The sequence below is a fragment of the Vicugna pacos genome, chromosome 7, assembly GCF_048564905.1.
Source record: "Vicugna pacos chromosome 7, VicPac4, whole genome shotgun sequence".
NCBI classification, from domain to species: Eukaryota; Metazoa; Chordata; class Mammalia; order Artiodactyla; family Camelidae; genus Vicugna; species Vicugna pacos.
Genome location: NC_132993.1, coordinates 77959266 through 77982344, shown reverse-complemented (window position 1 = coordinate 77982344; position 23079 = coordinate 77959266). Strand labels below are relative to the sequence as shown.

Genomic DNA, 23079 nt, shown 5'->3' with positions numbered 1-23079 from the left:
GAAACCTTGTGGATGAAGGAAAGGAATAGTGTTCTACCTATATCGGATGACCTATTAATGGATACTTGAGAACTCGGAAAAACTTTGTTCTTAGGGTAGAAGTCTTGAAAACTGTGACTTCTAAAGTGTAGGGGAATAGTGAGATATGTAGCAATATTGAAAAAAACATGGCATCTCGAGAAAGCTGAGTTTGAAGACTGCAAATTTAATTCAGTTTTAGAATAATCAGTTAATTATATGGACAATTTAAATGACAAAACATTTTCTAAATAGGTGGAGAAAACCTATAAAATATATTAGCATCTTTTTAAATAAAAACTTACGAACAAGAGATAGTAGGAGCCTTCTTTAATCTGATTGTGAATATCTATAAAGCAAATGCGAGGAGAGCCAGGTTTTAGTTGGAAGGGGAAGGTATAAATTTGTTTTCTTCATACAGACTTTGACTCTAAATTATATTTCCTTTCATGGTCTTCTCTTTTTAAGTACTTAAATTATAGTTTATAGTTACTTATTTATAAGTACCATATATCAACCCTTGGTTTGTCTGTGAGTAACGTAAACCCTGCTATACCATGGCCTAAAAGTAACAGATGCATCTTTCTCATGTAGTTCAGGGGTGGTGTCAAGGAACCGAGTTTCTTCTCTTTTTCTACTCCACTAGTATTTTTATCCTTAGGGCCTCAATATGATTGCTGCCCTATCATGTATCATATTCAGGTTCCAGGTAGAAAAAAGATAGAAGTCCACAAAGAAAGAGATGTTGTCTGTCTGATTAAGTGAAACTTTCTTGGAAGTCCTTGACACATTGGGTAACTTATTGACCTGAACAGAACTGAAGTTCTGTTAGTAGTGAAGCAGAGAAAAGCGGGTATTGGTCGGGCAACTTGCAGTGACTGCAGTTAACAAATACTTAATACACTACTGTTATAGGGAAACGGATATTGTAGTTTCTGTGAGGAATATCTGATTCTGTTACTGTTTTAAAAAAGCACTGTAGTATGCATATTAAAATGAGGCTCTAAATATATACTCATACACCATAAATAAGAAGAACAAACAAATAAACTCATGTAAAATCTTATAGTTCCTATCTCAGCAGTGAGGTGTAGAAGAGCAGCTGTGACACAGCGAGAAGCCGTTCAATAATAATTGTCCAGTGAAAGGAAAAACATATTCAGTTCTAGGCACCAGCATTTTAGATCTCTAAGGTAGAAAACATCATATAAGCAAGAATAAAAATTATAGTAGTCTTTTGTCTAAGATACTCAAACCTCAGGTTTCAGCTAATTATATTTAAAAATGACAGTGCGAGCTGTGTGCACATATCCTAACATAATAGATCAATGTCAGGTAGAATGCACAGGGGCTAGGTATTCACCTATTTGGAGCAGAGTGGGTGGAGGAAAAGGAGCTTCGTGAAGAGTAGGAGGAAAGAAAGAACCATGTGACAATATATCCCTTTGCTTCCTGTATTTAGTAAAATTTCTGATTATATTAACTTGTGTTTGTATAAAACATTAACATTTTCTAAGAGATTTCACAGATACTTCATTTGAAACTTGTAGTAATCCAGAGAGATGATCCCAGTTTAATAAATGAGCAAACTGAGACTCAGAAAGTTCCTTGTCCAGAGTTTCTTGGCCTATAAATGGTGAAGCTGAGATTAGATTTCTATGATTCGTGACTTAGCAGTCTAGTTTTTGGATGATATGTGCTGTTTGACCACAAATTGTGTCACTGGAATGACTTATTAAGTCAGATATTATGGTAGACGGATGTTCACTTTTTTAAAAAGATAGTTCGTATAATATTTATGTTATAAATATATCTATTACGTGATTTGCTTTAATTATTAAGTAATACACTTTTAGTTATCTTTAAACAGGGAACAGTGAGTCTTGATATTTGTTGAGCCACTGGTAATTCAACTCTGCTTTAATTCTCTATTGCTTTGGTTTTTCATTATGTGAGCCAATGAATTCTTTCCCCGCCTTTTGTTAAAGAGAGATTTAGTTTACTTTGTCAGTTACAAGCAAAAATAAATATTTTAAATACTTGATGCTACTGTAAATGAGACTGTTTTAAATTTCCTCTTCAGATTTATTGTTAATGTATAGAAATTCAGTGATATTTGTGTGTGAATTTTGTGTCTTGCAACTTTGCTGAATTTGTTTATTAGTTCTAACAGCTTTTTGTTTGTGAAATCTGTAGGGTTTTTTACATATAAGGTCATGTTGTCCACGAGCAAAGATAATTTTGCTTCTTTCTTTACAATTTAGATGCCTTTTATTTCTTTTTCTTACTTAATTGTCCTGGCTAGGACTTCCAGTACTGTATTGAATAGGAAAAGTAGAAAAATCTTTTGGTAGAATTTTTACTGTAAAAAAATGATGCATCCTTATATTTTTTATGATTCATGGTAGAGTATATATGGTAAGGCATACCTTGCACTTTGCTTTAGTGTGCTTTGCAGATACTGCATTTTTTTTTTTTTTAACAAATTGAAGGTTTGTGGCAACCCTTTGTTGTCAGATGATGGTTAGCATTTTTTAGCAGTGCAGCTTTTTTTTTTTTTTAAGTATGCATATAACTTTAACACGCACTGGGAAACCAAAAGAATTGTTTGGCTCACTTTATTGTGGTACTTGTTTTATCATGGTGCTCTAGTGAACCCATGATATCTCCAAGGTGTACCTGTATAAACATTATATGACTTTGGAAATCCCCCTTTTCCTAGTTTGAATTATTTGAGTTGTTAATTAAGGAGAAAAGACTTTATTTTCGTCAAGAGGCAGTTTTTTTTTCTTTTGACGAGTCTAGTTTGATACCTTTTTTGAGGGTAATACTTCTTTAACTGAGGTGCTTACACTGAAACTCTTGTGTTTTAGTATATGTATTGTAATATTTGCCTTCCGAGCTATACTCAAGTTACAGTATTTCAGTATCATAAGATACCCCCAATGGATTTAATGGTTCTGTCTTGTTAACTCCATGTGTGCATGTGTGCACGCACCTGTGTGTCTGATATGTCAGTTTTGAATTGCCAAATTGTTTTCCAGCCTGGTGTATTTTATCAGCTTAAATTTTATTTTATCCTAGCAGTGTTTTGTCTGATCTCCCTGTGCTTGACTTTTCAACTTCAGTTAACTAAAGGCAACGATTTTTATAGCACACTTTGGTCTTTTCACTTGACGTATTCTCCTTGATAATTCTTTTGGCACTTAAGATGAAATGCTGATGCTGAAGTATATAGGGGAAATAACTTGATTTCTGAGATTTGCTTTAAAATGTTACAGCAAGACAAACATGGACAAAATAAGATTGATAAAATGATGAGAAGTTTTTAAACTCAGTAATAGAGTACAGGGGCTCATTATACCGTTCTCTCTCTTCTTTTTCAAAGTTTTCTTAATATTGAAGAAAATCCACAAAATTAAGTGTCCACAATAACAGTTCTGTAGACTTTATGTCTGAAGGCTGACCTATGTTTAAAAATCAGTGTAGCAAATAGTAGGACTTTTCTAGTAAATAGCAATACCTCAATGGTAAGATCATCAAACTTGATGATGCCCCAAATAAAAATAGACTGCCTTTCGTATATTATTTTCTCTGTACTTCAGTGAGTTTTTTCCATCTTACTGTTTTGCAAATTTTCAAACTAGAGAAAAATTGAGAAAATAGTGAAGTATGTAGGCTTTTACCCATATCCTAGGTTTACCAATTGTAAAAATTTGGCAGTGTTTGTGTTATCACTCTCTGTAAATATCCTTACTAATTTTCTGTATGCTTGGGCTATCACTTATTAAGAAAAGGATATAGAAACATCTAACTATAACTATAGATTTTTCTGTTTTTCATTTTTATTAGTTTTTGTTACATGTATATTGAACTCTTAGTATGTGCCAAAACACTTAGGATGTATTAGGCGTGTTGGTTTACTATGGCTGCTATAACAAATTACTACAAATTTAGTGGCTTAAAAAAACACCAATTTATTTTCTTTGAATTCTGAAGGCTAGAAATCTGAAATAAGTTTTATGAGAATAAAACCCAAGTGTTAGCAGGGCTAGTTCTTTTTACAGTTTAAGGAGAGAATCCATTTTCTTGCCTTTTCAGGTTCCTGGAGGCTCTCTTCATTTCTTGGCTCATGACTCTGCATCCCATCACCTTTTCTTTCCCTTGCTTGCATTCTCACAGTGCCTTCTTCTGGAGTCAGATCTCCCTCTGCCTCCCTCTTATATAATAATTACACTGGGGCCACCCAGATAATCCAGGATAATCTCCCCATTTCAAGATTCTTAGTTAATCACGTTTGCACAGTCTCTTTTACCATGTAAAGTAGCATATTCACAAATTGTGAGGCTTAGGATAGGGCTATCCTTAGGGCACCACTGATGGTGAAACTCGCCAATTAATCTACAGATTCAATGCAGTCCCTTTCAAAATCTCAACTGGTGTTTGCAGAAGTTGACATAGTAATTCTAAAATTCATATTGAAATGCAGGTGACTCAGAATACCTAAAAGAAGTTTGAAAAAGAGCAGTCAAAATAAACTTGGACAAAAAAAGGTTGGGATTTCAAAACCTCCTAAAAGGTTACAGTAATTAAGATAGTGTGGTATTGCCATAAGGATAGACTTATAAATCAATGAAACAGAATTTATAGTCCAGAAATAAACTCTTAAATTATAGTGACTTTACAAAGTGAAGATAATTCAATGGGGAATGAATAGTCTTTTCACCAAATGATGCTGGGACAAGTGGATATCTACACACAAACAAGTGAATTTGTATCTCTTCTTTACATCTAGCAAAAAAGAACTCAAAATATATCATAAATCTAAATATAAGAGATGAAACCAAAAACTCCTAGAAGAAAACATATAGGAGTAAATTTTTGTGACCTTGGTTTCTTAGATAAGACACCAGGAGGATAAATAAAAGAAAAAACAGATAAATTGTGCTTCATCAAAATTAAAAAACTTCTGTCCATCAAAGAAAGTGAAAAGATAAGACAAGTGAAAAGAATAAGATGAGCCTCAAGAAAGTGAAAAGATAAGACACCATCAAGAAGGTAAAAAGACAATCTATAGAATGGGAGATAATATTTGTAAATCATGTATCTGACAAGGTATTTGTATGCAGAATGTATAAAAAACTCATTCAACTCAAAAATTAGAAAAGACAACCCAAGTAAGAAATGGACAAAGGTCTTGAATAGGTTTTTGTAAGAAGATATACAAATGGCCAATAAGCACATGAAAATATATTCACCATCATTGGTCATTAGGGAAGTGCAAATCAAAACTACAAGGAAATACCACTTCATACCCCCTGGAATGGCTAAAGTTAAAAAGCTAGACAATAGTAAGTGTTGGTAGGAATGTAAGAAAAATTGGAACTCTCTTACCCTGCTGTTGGGAATGTAAAATGGTACAGTCACTTGGGAAAGAGTGCTGGTGTCTCACAATGTTAAAAAGAGAGTTCCCATATGCCCCATCAGTTCCACTTGTAGTACCCAAGAGGAGTGAAAACATGTCTGCACAGAAACTTATACATAAATATTCATAGCAGCATTATTATAATAGTCCCAAATTGGAAAGAACCTAAATGTCCATCAAATGATGAATGGTTAAAGAAACATGGTACATTCATATGTAGAATATTATTTGTTAGTAGAAAAGAATGAAGTACTGATAATATACTGCATCACGGATGAACCTTGAAAACATGCTAAATGAAATAAGCCAATCACAAAAGACCAAATTGTATTATTCTATTGATATGAAACATCCAGAGTAGGTAAATCCGTAGCAACAGAAAGTAGACTAATTATTACCTGGGGCTGGGGCAGAGCCGGTTGGAGGGGAAACAGAAATAGGAAGTGACTGTTAATAGGCCTGGAGTTTCTTTTTGGGGTGATAACAGTTTTCTAAAATTAGATTCTGATAGCTGTACAGCTCTAAATATATACATATATATATTTGACATATAATCTATATGTACATATTTTTGTATATATATATATACACACACATGCACACATACAGTTTAAATGGGTAAATTTGGTGGTATGTGAAATACATCTTAATAAACTGGAAAAACAAACAAGAAGTACCTAAGAGATTATTTTATAAAGTCATCTGGAACTATACAATTATTTTACCCATTCTTAAAGAGGAATCATTAGAATATTTTGGTTTTTGAATTTTCTTTACCTTTTATAATGGGTAATAACTTGTATTCATAGTTTATATAGTATGATCAGGGTTTTATGTGTCATCTAGTCATCTAGAATTTCCCAGGACTATTCAAGAGCTAATTCAGAACTTTCATAATTAGAAGCATTACACTTATTCAGAGCTGTCACATTAATACTGTGCTTACCATAGCTCTACCAAGATTGCAGTGTATTTAATCACTTTGAAAGTTTAACTAAAATATGGTTGTTCCATAGATTCTATACAGGAAAATCTATGTATTTGTATACATATAGCTAGTATATTTTAGGTAAAATTTTGAACAGTAGTCTTCGTAAGATTCTAGCGCCTAGTATCTTTCATTGTTCAGTTGACGTTTTCATGCATAATTCTTGAGTATGTTCTTGTAATATAGAGCAGATAGACAAATGCTAATGGTGGAATTGACATCATGATCTCCATTTTTATTTCAAAAAATATCTGATTCCTTTGCTTTAAGCCAGAATGGTTTTTTGTTCAATTTTCTTAATTGCTCCTTACAAGCGTAATTCATTCATTGTGAAAACTGTATTCACTAGCTTGAGAGCTCTTAAGCTAAGAGACTCCGGGAACTTGCTGGTAATGGGCCAGTGACTGTTGTATAGAAGATTAAATGGCTAATCCTGCAGCTGCTCTGCATGTGGAACCTTCGTTGACTTAAATTCTCAATTAACTCATTTATAGCTTCAGGCCTAAATTGTGGGTTGACTGAAGATGGGGAAAAGCGCATATATTAGAAGATGTATTAGTTTCCTAGGGCTAGTCTAACAAATTACCACACTGAGTGACTTAAAACAACAGAAATGCATTCTCTTACAGTTTTGGAGGCTATGAGTCTGAAAAATCAAAGCTATTTGCAGGGCCACACTGTCTCTGAAGTTTCTAGGGGAAGAATCCTTCCTTACCTCTTCTAGCTTTTGGTCATTTTTGGAAATCCTTGGTATTCCTTGGTTTACAAATATGTCGTTCCAATCTTTGCCTTTGTCTTCACATAGCCTTATTTCCTGTGCATCTCTCTTTACATGGCAGTCTTCTTTCTGTGTGTCTGTGTCTAAATTTCCCTCATGTTATGAGGACTCCAGCCACTGGTTCAGGGTGACTTTAGCTTGATTACATCCACAAAGAACCTGTTTCCACATAAGGTCACATTTATAGGTACTGTGAACATTTTGTGCACAACTCAGTCCATAAAAGAAGAGTATGTGTTTTTTGTTTGTTGTTGTTTCTTGGTTTGATTTGGCTTTTTAAAATTTGTTTTTGTAGAAGTATAGTTGATTTACAATGTTGTATTAATTTCTGATGTATATAGTGGTTCATTTATGCATATAGAAGAGTATGTTTTGTTTTAAAGTGTTTAACTATCAGGTTGTGAAATAGTTTGTGAGTGCAGTGTTTTCACTTTGTTGCAGGGAATTAACATGAAGTGAATTTGATTAAGAGCAATGAAAGATAAAGAGAAGGAATTAGCAACTTTGGGCCATTGTCTCCTTTGATGTGTAGGAGAAGCCAAGCCTCAACTACTGGTATCTAGTCTCCTCTTTTGGAGCCCCTGGTATTTGGGACCCCTCCATTATTCTCCTTTTTCTCTGCCCTCCACCCCTCAATTGAAGTCCAGCATCGTCTCTGTAATATAGCCTGGCTTTTGGAGAGAGGTCTTGAAGCAACTTTAAGATCAGAGAAGTTAATTTTTGTGGCCAGGTTTGTCGGGTAGGCCCTTGACTACCTCACTGCAAAACTTAAAACTCATGTAGCAAACAGTAGTTAGAGACCACTTGGATATTTTCCTGGCTCTGTGACCACTGCCAGATTCTGTAAGTACTTCAGCTTTTCCCAGCGCTCGAGTTCCTTCCTGGAGTTCTCCTTATCTATCAATCATGGCTCCTTGTTGAAGCCAACTGAATCTACTCCTGCTAGTTTAAGAAAAAGGGAATAATTAGAAAATTTTAGAGAGTGTATGAAGAGAACGAAGCTTTAGAGGGCCAGAGAATCAAACTTTAATGTTGAACAGCCAGACAGTTGAAATATTCTGCCATGCTACAGGACTGTTCTGTCCCCACCACCGTTGGTGTCACTTCCCAAATCCTGCCTTTACAACTTAAGAGTTGTGAATTTGGGTAAGATAATTAAATGCTCTATGCCTCAGTTTTATTGTCTGTAAATAGATGAAAGTACCTAACTGAAGGGTTATCGGATTAAATGAGTAGTGTACAGGTTCTGATAATAGTGTCTGGACACGTAGTGTATTAGCTTGCTAGGGCTGCTGTAACAAAGTACCACAAACTAGGTGGCTTAAACAACAGAAAAGTATTGTCTCACAGTTCTGGAGGCTGGAAGTTGTAAGAGAGAGAAACTTTTCCTTTCTTTCATTCTAGGTTCTTTGGCATAGGACAGATTAACGGGAGAAAAAATTTAATTTCATGTGTAAGCGAACCTCAAAGTTATGAAGCTCTCAGAGAGTCAGGCACTTGAGGCTCGTATGCCATCTTGAGCTAAGGAGAAGAGGGTAGGGGTCTGAGACCTGAAAGGGGAGGAAGGCAGCTCACAGGAAGATGGGAAGAGCAGATGTTTGCTAAGCCAGTGTTTGCCATGCCAGGCAGGACTCTGATGTAAAAAGTTCTCTCTACTATTAGTATCTGTCTTCCTGATACAGACTCTACCTAAATTGTTTTAGGCAGTTAAGGGAGAGGTAAAATAAACTCTCCCTGCATCTGTTAGGGCTTAATTGCCCCTAGCTCAAAATAATCCACATCTCTAGTGATGTATTTTGGGGTCATGTGTTCAGTTCCCCCAACAAAGCCCAAAATCAAGATGTTGTTAGGGTTCATTCCTTCTGAAGGCTTCGAGGGAAGAATTTGCTATGTGCCTGTCCCCTCCTTATGGTGGTCTATAGGAGTCCTTAATGTTCTTTGACTTTTGTGGAAGCATTACCCCAACCTTTCCCTTCATCTTAACATGACATTCTCCCTGTGTGTTGGTGACTGTGTCCAAATTTCCCCTTTTTGTAAGAATATCAATCATATTGGATTATGGGCCTCATTTTAACTAATTACATCTGAAACTACCTTATTTCCAAATTAGGTTATATACTGAGGTATAATCTTAGGACATCAACATATGAAGCGGTGGTGGGGGATACAAGTCAGCCCTTGACACATAGTAAACACTATATAATTGTTAATTATTGCTGTCGCTACCTGGTGACTAGTTGTGTGTGATTTTCATATAGCCATATGATGTTTCTTGTGTTTTTTCCAGTAAAATTCAGATATAGAATAAAGATTAATACAGCTAAAAATTGTTCTATCATGTGTGTATGTGTGTACATATATACAGAGACAGAGATTCTATGGTCATAGTTTAATAGGTACTGTTCATACAAGAGTAAGACATGTGGATGTGTATCTTCTTCATTTTTTGTATTATTGCTTCTTGGTACTTTATACTATGTAAATGAGATCCTTTATTGAAAATTTTAAAGGGGATAAATGAAGGAGTTGTATCGGGGTTTACATGGGTTTTGTTTCTTTTAGTATTGCATCTAAACCAATGTGGTGTAATTACTGTGTTTTCCTAAGTGTGTTCCATGAATGCTAGTTCTACTAGATCTTCTGTAATTTGAGGGGAATATATGAGGGACAAATAGATTTGGGAAATATTATATATTATATGCCTCTTTTAGATGACTCTAGTACGTATTACTGGTTCTGAGGAGTAAAGAAACCCACTTCATTTTGTGCTTAACTCAGCATCTCCTAAACTTGTCATAATGCCTCCTAATATGGTACAGAGTCACTGTCCACTAAAGATTTAATCTTTTGAGGTGCCAAGACCCCAGAAAAGCAGTCCCTTGAGTATCCATAATTAGGAATTATATGGACAAAAATCTTCTAGTGTGTGAGTTTATTGTTAAACTTTTTGGCTAGAAGGACTGCCTGGATTACAGTTCTGTTTTCTAGCTTGTCAGCAAAGCTGTCATATAAATGTTTTGAAGGTAGGATTGGTGTCTGTTGTCTATGCATTCAGGCAGTACCTAGCACATAGGAGGGCATTTAAATGGCTGTTTGAAAGAGAAAATCAAAGCAGTGCAGATGCTTCTTGATGTCTTTCATAAGCAAGATGAAGAGGGAAAATGATTTTTTGTTGTTGTTCAGTAAGCCCTGTAGTTCTGTTTGATGTTTTTCTGTTGCAGTTTTTCGTCTTTAAAAAAAAAAGCTTCATTGAGGTATGATAGATACATGATAACCTGCATATTTCTAAACTCTTTCACAAAGCATAATTATTTGAGTTACCTATGCTGTTTGTAGTGTGAAGTTATTCATAATATTCCTTTTTTAACCATTTAGTATTGGTAATTTCTTTATTGATGTCATCTGTCTCAGTCCTGATATCGGTAATTTGTATGTTCTTTTTTCTGACTTAGTTTAGCTAGAGGTTTTCATTCTTATATGTCTTCTAAAAGAAGTAGCTTTTGATTTCATTGATATTCTCTGAAGTTTTAGATTGCTATGTTGTTCATTATTGTTTCCTTTATTCTGCTTGTTTTGGGTTTTCTTCCTTTTCTAATTTTTTAAGTTGGAAATAGAGTTCATCTATTTGAAAACTTTCTTCTTTTGCAGTATAGGTCTTTGGTGCTATAAATGTCTAAGTATTACTTTGGCTGTATCCTGCAAATTGTGCTGTATTGTGTTTTCATTTTCATTTAGTTTAAAATAGTTTGTTTTTGATTTCCTCTTTCATCATGGTTTTTAAAAAGAAGTTATTTTGAATATTTAAAAATTTCTAGGAATCTTTCATGTTTCTGACTTATATCTATCCCACTTTGTTCAAAAAGCATACTTGATATGAATTGAATCCTTTTAAATTTATTGAAACTTCAGGCCCAGGATGTTATCCTATTTGACGAATAATCTTTGTAATCTTGGAAAGAATATGTGTTTTGATGTTGTATAGAACTTTTTATAGATATCAGTTGGATCAAGTTGGTTGATAGTTTTGTTCAAATTTTCTAGTTCTTTGTTATCTTCTTGTACTGTAAACTCTTGATAGAGAGGTGTTGTAATCTCTTCCTGTATCTTCCAATTTGACTATTTCTCTTTGCAGTTCTATCAATTCACCATTTTGAATCTCGTTTGTTAGGTGTATAAGTGTTTAAGATTATATCCTTTTAATGATTTAATCCTTTTCTTATTAAATGAAACCCTCTTCTTGTTATTCTTTGCTTTGAAATCTGCTTTTTAAAAGATAAATTAATACAATTCAGGTGTTTTTGGCTTATGTATCTTGTGTGTGTATATATATATATATATAATTAGCTCTATATATTTCTTTTCTTTAATTGAAGTATAGTTGGTTTACAATATTGTGTTAGTTTCAGGTGTACAGCATAGAGATCTGTTTTTTTGTTTTCTTTTGTTTCAGATTATATTTCATTATAGGTTATTACAAGATATCAGGTAAAATTCTCTATGCCATTCAGTAAATCCTTGTTGCTTACCTATTTCATGTATGGTAGTTTGTATCTGTTAATCCCATACTCCTAATTTGTCCTTCTCCCCACTCCCTCTCCCCTTTGGTAACCATAAATTTGTTTTCTGTGTCTGTGAGTTTGTTTCTGTTTTGTAAGATGTAGATTCATTTGCATTATTTTTATATTCCACTTGTAAGTGATATCATATAGTATTTATTTTTCTTTGTCTGACTTATTGCACTAAGCGTAATATTCTCTAGGTCTATCCATGTTGCTGCAAATGGCAATATTTTATTCTTTTTAATGACTGAGTAATATTCCATTATATTTATAGAATATATGTACAGACACACACACACACACGCACACATACACACCCCACATCATCTTAACCCAGTTGTCTATTGCTTGGCACTTGGATTGCATTCATGTGTTGGCTGTGGTAAACAATGCTGCTATGAACATTGGGGTGCTTGTATCTTTTTGAATTAGAGTTTACTTCTTTTCCAGATATATGCCCAGGAGTGGAATCACCACATCATATGGTAGCACTATTTTTTAATGTTTTAAAGAAACTCTATACTGTTTTCCAAAGTGGCTGCATCAATTTACATTCCCACTAACAATGCAGGAGGGCTGTTTTTTCTCCACACCCTCTCCAGCATTTATTATTTGTAGACTTTTTGATGATGGCCATTCTGACCAGTGTGAGTTGATACCTCACCATAAACTTGATTTGCATTTCTCTAATTATTAGTGATGTTGAGTATCTTTTCATGTAACTGTTGGCCATCTGTCTTCTTTGGAGAAATGCCTATTTAGGTCTTCTGCCCATTTTTTGATTGGGTAGTTTGTTTTTTGATATTGAGTTGTATGAGCTATTTGTATATTTTATATGTTAACCCCTCGTCAGTTGCATCATTTGCACATATCTTCTCCCATTGAATAGGTTGTCTTTTCATTTTGTTGATGGTTTCCTTTGGCTTTGCAAAACCTTGTAAGTTTGGTTAGGTCCCATTTGTTTATTTCTGCTTTTAGTTCTTTTGCCTTGGGAGACTGATCTAAGAAAAATATTGTGACAATTTATATCAAAGAATGTTTGCCTGTGTTCTCTTCTAAGAATTTTATGGTGTTATATCTTATATTTAGGTTTTTAAATGATTTTATTTTTGCATATAATGTGAAATGTTCTAATCTCATTGATTTATATATAGCTGTCCAGCTTTCTCCACACTGCTTGTTGATAAGACTCTTTTCTCCATTGTGTATTCTTGCCTCCTTTGTCATAGATTAATTGACTATGGGTGTGTAGGTTTATTTCCAGGCTCTCTATTCTGTTCCATTGATATATTTGTGATCCATTGATTATTTAGAAATAAATGTGTTCTTTTATTTTCAAATATTTGGGATAATTATAGGTTTTTTCTTATTATTCATTGTTAGTTTGATTCTATTACAGTCAAAAAATACATTTTGTATGATTTCAGTTCTTCAAATTTAAAATGTTTGTTTTATGACTCAGGACATGCTCTGTCTTGGTCGGTATCCCTGTGTAGTTAAACAGAATTTATATTCTGCTTTTGTTCTATCGGAGTCCATCAGAGTCTCTTGGTTTATGGTAGTGTTCATTTTTTCTATATCCTTGGTGATTTTATCTAGTGCTTCTCAATTTTTGAGGGAAAGATTATTGACGCTTACTTCTGGTTAGGTACTGATAGGAAAGTAATCACTAAACAAAGCACTTGAAATATCTTCCTGAAGGGAAAAATAGTTGGTTTTATATAAATCCATGTTTTAAAACTGTAATGACATATCAGTAGCACCATGGTTAGAAAGTCAGAGTAAGGGGAAAAAAAGGTGCCCAGAGGAAAGACAGAAAATACACTTTTTTTCTTTCTTTCTTTCTTTGGCCCTGGGCAATTTTTTGTGCTCACTAAATAAAGAGACACAGTAAGACTTACAAAAGGAAAACTAATCCCCTTTTTTAATAATAAGGTTTTTCCCCTCCCTGCTGTGACAGCCAGAAAAAAAACTAAGGCTTTAGATGCTAAATTTCATGCAGCTTTGAAGAAGAAAGATCAACATGTCCTGAGAAGCACTTTGGACTTTCATGAAATATAAAGATTTCACCCAAAGGAGTTTAACTTAAGCCTGAGGTTTATTCTCTGCATAGTTCAAGAAGCAGTATCAATTAAGAATTGGTTAGAAAAGTACAGATTTTAACCTCTTGTGTGTTATTTTTAATAATAATGAATTCCTTGTCTGATTTTGAAGGCCCTTCTCCCTTCCTTCCTCCTTTAAAAAAGGAATAGAGGTTAGTAACTAATATCCCATACATGTTTGGGGGGGTTTGCAAAAACATTCTTCATGCGTATTATCTCATTTGATCCATAGAACCCTGTGAGATTTGTAACACAGGTGTTTTATTCTTTACTTTTGTAATCTCAGAAAGATTAAGGGATTTTTCTCAGGTCATAAAATTGACTGGAATAAAGGTCAGGTATTCTCACTCCTAATTCAGCATACTTTCTATAATACTCTGATTTTGAAAGGATGTACCTGTTTTCTCCAAAACTTCAGTAGAATTGACTTCATTTAAAGAATACTTTTACTGATTTTATAAGTGTTCCAGTTAGCATATATTATTTCAGTTTACATCAGGATAAATTGCAAAGATTATTAGAAAGCTTTAGTAGATTTTTAAACATTGACTTAATCCAGAATTTTCTCTTATATAAATTTGTTTTTTAATATTTTTTGATTATTTACCCATTGATAACTATAAATTTTTTATGCTTTTAATGGCAATACCTTTATGTGTATTCATATTATTTTATTCTTTTTCTGATTTTAATTTTACTTTTCATTAGAAAAAGTTAGAAATTGTATCTTAATAGTTTTGAAGTTGCCCTTGTAATTCATTTGGATTAGAAATTATTTTCCCTCATAATTGGAATAAATATTTTATATTGTTTAAAATCTTTTCTATGATTGATTTTATTTGTTACAAGAAGCTTTTATTAATAATTTTTCCTATTTGTTTAGTTATATTTTGATTATTATATATTAAAATCTTATACCTTTTAAACCCATGTTATTCTGTTTTTCAGTCTGTGTCATCATTTTTACTTCTGTGCAAATACCACATTACTTTTTTAAAACTTTGCTTTATAATTTTATTGTTTTCATTTATATTACATATTATTGAAATCACTCAAATTGTAATAAACATTTTTCTTGAAAATATTTTTTCCTATAGGCCTATTTTGTTATCAGATTCAAGATACCTACTTAAGTATGATTAAATTATGTCAAATATAAAGCTTTTTACACTGAGAATAAGGAAATGAAAATCAGTGTGTGTACATAGTTGTCATTTTTGGAGTTTTGTTGGACTTCTTGACTTTAAAGTTTCCTGTAACTTTGTGTGTTTTCTAAGGCTGCTTTAGTGAAATAATTTTTTTTAATGGGGGGTAGGGGAGTTTTTAAAACAACCTTAACTTAGACTTAACCATTTGATATAAATAACAAATAGGGATTCTGAGATGATTTTGTTGTGGCGGTGGTGGTGGTGATGATACTTTCAGTACTTGGACGCCCAGATGTCGTTGTTAATTGGATAATTTAGTTTTACCAGTATTTTAACCCTGCAGCATCCATGTTGTTTGACGGTGTTTTGTGGTTGTTTTGCCTTAATTTAAATTTGTTATTTAGCTCAGTATTCTCCAGTAACTGTATTTTTTATAAAACATATGATGTGGGGGCAGGAAAGATTGATGTTGCGGAGCAAGTTAAAACATGGTCATTGTGATAAGCCCTGATCTTACAATACTATTTATTTTGATTTGAAGGTAACATTTTTATTGAGTGGATTCTACAGTGACATCTTTCCTTTCCAGATTATTATTCATCAGTCTGCCAGATAACCCTTTATAAATCATAGCCTTACATTTTACTATTTGCTTTTGTAAAAGACAGGCTTTAGTCTGCAGTTTCTTAATACTCAAGGCTTTGTAGAAAAGTCAGATGTGGTGCTTTTTAGATAATTGTATGATTGTATTCTGCAAATGGCCTTAAGAAGTAATATATAAATAAATAAAAATTAACAAACCAACAGACTGGGAAAGTATTTATAGCAAATATATTAGGCAAACAGTGCATATTATTGTATAATTAGTACAAAGTGATGTAAAAAGAAATAGGGGTGAAAATTCATAGAGATTTTCAAAAGGAGATACAGATAGTAAAAAAAATTAGTTATTCAGCCTCATCATTTAAAAGTTCATGTTAGACCGCAAATAAGAACATACTTCTAGCAGCATATAAAATTTTCAAAACAGTGATACTATCCAGTGCTATCTATGGTGAAGTAACCCATAAATTACTGGGAAATTGTATAAACTGGTTATACCCTTTTTGAAAAGCAGTTTGATAATTTATGTCAATAAACTTACAATTGTTACTTTGATCTAATAATTTTATTGTTTCTCAAGGAAATAATTAAAGATATTTAAAATCTTTATTTTTCTTTATGATAAATAATTACTCCATATTAGGAAAATGGTTAAATACTTTTTCATTTATTTGGTGAAATGTTGGGCAACTGTCAAAAATTGGCATTTATAAGTGCTATAATATGGGGGAATGCTTATAACATTAAGTTAATAAAGAAGACATTGTAAATAAATATAATTAAAAATATGAACAAGACCCATGGGTAAGTTAAAAAGTAGGTTAAGAATGTAAAAAAATATAGTAGATCTTTACTTTTAAGCACAACCAAGATTTTAAGTATTTTAGGAACATCTGAAGGTTGGTTGAAATTTCTCTGAAGCACTCATCTGAGTTGTGCTCTTTGCATAGTTGGTGTGTAGGAGGGGAGTCACTTTCATCAGTAAGTGACTGTAGCCAGCTGCCCAGTCCCCGTATGTCAGTTTTTGCTTTTCTGTTCTTTCTCACACAAACATCCAGAGGGAGGGAGTATGCTATTTTGATGCTACTTGGGAATTTGAAGATACGTAAATTGCTCAGACATATTCATGTATATTTCAGTGATTCACTTGGCAGTTGTGGCCTCTGTGTTGTGGGGTTATATAATTTCCTCCCTTCGAAATATTCTGATTTTCAAAAATTCTTTCATTAGCATGGCATTTTTAAAAGGAAGAGCCTTTATTGAGTTAACCAGTTAATAATCTTAGTGTTAAACTCTTCTTCACGAGACAATGTATTCTGTTTTTCCCAGTGTCTCATTTGTCACTAATCCTATCCAGATCTTACACTTTTTATCTCTAGAAGTTCAATTTGTGCTTCACTTTAATATACGTGTCTTTACTAACATGTTTAGTCTTTTTTTTGTTTTTGAACGCGAGGTACGGTTATAACTGTTGTAATCTCCTTGTTTATAATGCTATAAACTCTGCCATTGGTTCATACTTGTTTAATATTTAATGGGAAAATGTGAAATGCAAAACTGTTTTTAACATGTGTAAGCTACAAATACTGCCTACCAAGTTTAAGTATTAGAATATTTTAAGCATGTTGTATTGACTGTCTCTATAACTTTTCTAAATGTTGTTAATGTTTGTATGTGTCCCTAAGTAACTTATCATTTAATCTTACGCATGTTAACTTAATATGACTTACCTCTTCTGTGTGTATTATTCTAAAACTTGTTCCTCTTCCTTAATATTATGTTATTGAGAGACATCATATTGATGTGTATACCTGTTTTTACTTTTCTGTAGTAGTGCTTAGAATGAATATATTTTTATTTATCTTTTGTCCAGTTGATGGTCATTTCAGCGATACTTGTTTTGTTTTTAACAATGCTGTTATGAAATTTCCCTAGATGTGCTTCATAAGGAACAGATGCAAAAAGGCTTGCAATGGTGATAGTAATTGTATGCAACAGACAAACAGGAGGAGGGATTTAGTATGATCCCTCCATTCTCCTGGGTGTGTGGATAGTTTTGCTACTTTTTTTTTTTTTTTGTCTGTCTCCTCCCAACCCTCTGTTTCTACCTTTGTCTCTTTTATTGAAAAGCAGTTTTGTGAAATAATCAGGAAGAAAAATAATACGGCACTTTCTCTCTCCCAGCTGGTAGAACCCTTTGACTCCAAATTTAGCATATCTTTTGGTTATTTCTTAAAATGAGTGATTGTAAATATAGAAAGGTTAAACAGATTGGGGAGTTGGGAAAGGGAGGTGGTTAGATAATGTGATGAGGGCCACTGTTTACCTTAAAAATGTATTGGGGTTAATCATTTATGTCTCTTCTCTACTGGATTGTAAACTCTGTGAGGCCATACACTATATTTAGTTTTTTCTGTTTGTCCCAGAACCTGATATAATACATCTTATTTGTATCTGTCAGTGGTTGTAACTTTGTGCTTTTTCTTCCTGTCTTAGACTTTTCTACTTGGACTCAGGATTTATGTCTGATTCTTTCCTGTATGTTTGTGGCTTATAAATGACTGATACTCAATAAATGGATTGAGTGAATGATTTGAATCGTCTCCAGAGTTATAGATCGATGTTCACAAGAGTAAAGGAACTGTTGGCTTTGCCTATCCCTAGAAAGTTATAACTGGAGGGAACATTAGGGTTTATGTAGTCTAGTTCTTCATTTTTCAGATAAAGTAAGTGGTATCAAAGATTGCAAGACTTACATCCAGAAACATATATGGCAGAAGTAGTTAGAAACCAGCCAGATCTCTTACTCATAGTGCATTTTCCTTTTTTTAATTTAATTGTGATATTTTTTCTCAGATAACAGAAAAAAAGAAAAGTTGTTAACAAGCGTGAAAAGAAGATTATTTTCTATTATCTGTATGTTTGTAGTTTGATTCTATATGGTCTAGTCAGTGTTTCAGGGTGAACATAGCATTTCCTCATTGATCATGTACCACAACTTAGACTAGATATAATTTTCTCAAACTTTTATGAAAAATAAAATTTAAAAATCAGATTAAAAATATTTCCTGTAGATTATAATTCATCCTACATTTACATAATAGACTGGTGTATAAAATGCTTTGTTATTCATGAACTTATATCGATTCTTCTGATAGTCTATAAAGAGTTATGTAGGATGTAAATGATAAATTATTGACATTTTACTGATGAAAAAACTGAGGTTCAGTGAGGCTGTATTGCTTAATTATGATAACCTAGTGAGTAAATTATGAGGCAGAATCTAAGCTCAAATGATTTAAAGGCATTTTCAATACTCTTCCCACTGTAGAAAGCCAAAAGTCCCTTTAAGATAGACACATTTTTAAAAATGCTTGTGGTTGAAGGACAATTCGTAGTAACTACCATTAGCTACCCTTTGCATTGTTTCCTTTCATCCTCTTAGGTAGAACTACTATATAGTGTTCAGTCAGCAGATACTTGGGTACTGCTAAGTGGTCAGTTAGCATTGTACTGGATGGTTTAATGTAGTTTCATCTAGGTAGTACATTATGACCCACCTTAAGTAAAATACGACAGTATATAAGTGCTAGGGATATATTTTAATAAGATTTAAAGTTTAGAAATTAGTTCTAATTAAGAGAATATAGTGAGAGACACATTTGATATTCTGTTGAGGAACTAGAAAACAATCATCATCTGTATAGATCAGTTTTGTTTTTTAGAAATAATTTATCTTGTTAAAATAGAAAATATGAATTTTAGAACTATGTCTGAGATGCTTAATAAAACCTTGATCTTTATTTGTAGCATGTTTTTCATTTTTCAAACCTTTTTATTAAAGCATAACACAGACTTTTTGTAGCATTTTAGTTACCTTAGGTATGTCTAGGATTAAGCCAAAAAATAAAAAAAAAGTTTCTATAAATAGAAATGTGCAGAGACAACTGTTGTAACATATTGTTAGATTTCTTTTCATACTTCCTGTTCTGCAGGTATAATTCTATAAATAGAGTATATATAATTCTATGGAGTTTATATTTATATATTATATTTATAGTTTAATTCTATGTTCACATATTATTATATAAATACATATATGTTTACATATAATTATATAGATAGGTTAATGTCTCTGTAATTTTTTTATTCAATAATACCATGAAAATCCTTCAATGTAAATTAGGTCTGTATGATCATGTAATCATTCTGTAAATGTTGGACATTTGTTTCAAATGTTTTGTTATTACAGAATAACTTTTAAAACTGTCTTGCAACTTGAGAAATTTCTAAGATTATCAGGATATTTATTTACACTAAATAAATTGGGCACACTTTTTTGGTAATCTGTTGATAGTACTTTGAATTTAGGATAATCATAATTTTTACTCTTGCTCTACCAATTCTGTCACATTTGGAATATTTTGCTCCAGAGTAAAGTTGTTTATTAAGTAGAAAATGTTTGGATGACTATCTTTTAAATACAGATTTTGAAAGGGAATAGTGTTCAACAACAAATCTACAATATTTTGAAGAAGTCAGATGTGATGCTTTGATACCTTGATACGTATTCAGTATTGAAATATTTAAATGTATGTTCTTTTTTTAATAGATTATCTTTCTCAAGGAATAGATCTTTCTGGAATTGAAGTAATAGAAAATGATCTACTTTTTATTGCAAGAGCTCGACTCGAAGTGGAAAATCAAGCTAAGCGTCTACTAGAGCAGGGTGTGGAGACTCAGGTAATAAAAAAAATACTGCTTTTTTAATATGAAAAATATGTCATAATATAGATGAACATTTGATTTTGGTTTTATAAAAGGGATACATGTCCTTGTTTTATCACTGGGGAATTATGGATTATGGTCTACGGTTTGAATTGGAGTTTAGGACATAAACTAAGTACAGGGAGGTTTTTTAAATATATGTTTATTTACTTCTACTAAAAACAGATTCTAAAATTTCTAGTATATATAATATGCAGTATATTTAATATCGTATGTATATGTAGATAGATAGTTAACAGATGTTGAATATGCTTAGTTTGTCCGAGGCATGGTACTCACGTAAGCCTTTCAGTACCCCAGTAAGCATGGTATCATTGCTGCTTCCATTTCATAAATGCGGAAACTAAGAGCTTACATAATTTGTCGAAGATCACGCATCTAGGAAATGATATAGTTTGGCAAACATGAAGAACTCTGACCCCAGAAACTTGCACCCTTAATAATCTCTCTGTTAGGAAAAAAAAAAAAAAAAGACTCGAGATTTCTCCAAATGTATCATTTTCCTGATGCTTAATTTTCTGAGTTAGAGGAAACCTAAAGGTATTGATGTAGTAGAATCAATGATTTAGATGTAAGTCTCGGTTCTTCTCTATCTATATTGCACCAGATATTTTCTCCACTTGTATTGGACCTAAATACAGTTATTAATACGCATTTTTATTCATATTCTTTAGCCCAGGAATTTCATTTTGTGCATTTGTATTGGACAAAAACAGTTTTATAAATACTCAGTTCTTTAGTCTCTAAATCAGGAAGGTATTTATTTGACTTCTGATTCTTAATTGTAACTGATGTCAGTTACTGTTTTAAGTGAACTTTGAAAGTTGATTATCGTATACATGTTGAAAAGTGAACAAATTAGAGACATACAAATAGAATAAAATACCACACCTGTGAAATCAAAACTCAGGTCAAGAAATAGGACTGGAGTCTCTTCACTATCTCTCACAATCACCACTCTCTCCTTTTTTTCAAAGGTAACTTTTATTCTAACACTGGAGTTTAGTTTTCTTTGCTGCCAATTATGTTTCAACTCTAGATCTCACTATAAAGATAAAATGCTTATACTGTTAAAAAAAATAAGATACTTGTCTACATCAAATAAGAGATGATACCTTTTTCTCAAAGAAATGCTCAAGGAATTGCAAGTCAACTTTGAATTAAGATGAATATTTGTATAGAAAATTGGTAGCAGCCCAGTTCATTAAAAATAATCTCTGACTTAAATCTCTGTTTACTGTTTAAAAATTTTTACCTGTGAAGTTTTTATTGCTATATATGTACATATATGCATATATCTTTAACTTACGTAATTCTTAATATTTTACTATATTTTAGAATCATGAGGAAAATGGTAGAAGGGAAACAATATTGAAGTTTGTAGAATTAAAATATAATTTTTAACAGAGACGAGGGATTTTAACACACAAAGGAATGGTTACTTAAAAGCCTTTTTAAAATTATATTCTCATATTTTAAATATTTTCTAGAGATTCCTAAGTAAACTATTTTAGGTATGTTATTATTTTGTGTACATTTTAACATTTGTCAAGTATAACTTTGCTTCAGTTCTTAAATCATACTGAAATTAAAGTAGAACTGATAACCTTTAAAGAAATTATTCCTTAAATAGTGATAGTATTATTATATATTCAGAATGTATAAAGTTAATCAAAAGATTATTCAGTTTTTCAGTGGGTGACTGTTGTTTCGCTAGTGGCTTGTATCTTATCAATGAGATTAAATAAGATAAAGAAGAAGATTAAAAATACTGTGTGTTTACTGGGTAGATGTGCAGTGATCTGCGTGGAACCAGAAAGCTTTAATTTTGGTGTATGTTTCTGTGTGGCTTGGAGGAGGGTAGATTTTTCTAGGTGGATGGGAATATTATCTCTTTGTGAGACTGCATGTATTATATTATCATAGTTTCTTAACATTAATCATTAATATTTTCTAATTCATTTGTCTTGTTAAATTCCGTATGTATAAACCTTCTGAGTATAATTTGGCTTCCTACGTAATTTTCTGAAAGGGAGAAAATGTACTGATTTGCCAATGTTAGTATGCTGGTTCATTTCACAGTTTTTACAGTGTTTCTTAGGTATAAACTGATATTCATTCTTATAACATCATTTATTTCTGAATTTAGTCTTGTGTGTGTGTTTCCCTCAGACCTGGGTCCTGTGGGTTATTCTCATAAAGTCAGGTTTCTGGCTTTGGAGAGATGAGAAGATGAAACCCTCATCAATGATGATGTCACTGAGATAGTATTTTTGGGAAGCAGGATGTTTTAGTGGAAATAGTCTGTGTTTTGGAGCCTCTTTCCTATTCCTCTTAGAAAGCAACAAGACAGAGGTAACATCTAGCTGTGTCAGCAAGCAGTTTAGGAATTAAGGATGAAACTAACCTTTATTGAATGCCTGTTCTCTGCCAGGATTTGTGTTAGTCACTTTATATTTTTTACCTCAGTCACAGTAACAGATCTGGGAGGAAGATATAATTATCCACTTTTTATAGTTAAGAAAACAAAGGCCTGGAAAGGTTAAGAAATAAGCTGCAGATTACTCAGCTAGCAAGTGGTAGGGTCATGGTCTGGAGTGCCTGCTTTCCCTTTTTTGTTTTTTTTTAATAGGACCAAGCAGTTTATTCTAATTTTGTTAAATAATTACA

The 23079-nt window shown here is 32.6% G+C and overlaps 1 protein-coding gene across 1 annotated transcript in view; it reads left to right on the top strand.

Annotated features, from left to right (window-relative positions):
* Positions 1-23079, top strand: part of COG5 (component of oligomeric golgi complex 5) — a 238230-nt gene that overhangs the window by 84863 nt on the left and 130288 nt on the right. Inside the window, exon 7 of the mRNA XM_031679789.2 lies at positions 20234-20364. Within this exon, the coding sequence (XP_031535649.1) occupies positions 20234-20364 (131 nt within the window). The remainder of the gene's footprint in view (positions 1-20233; positions 20365-23079) is intronic.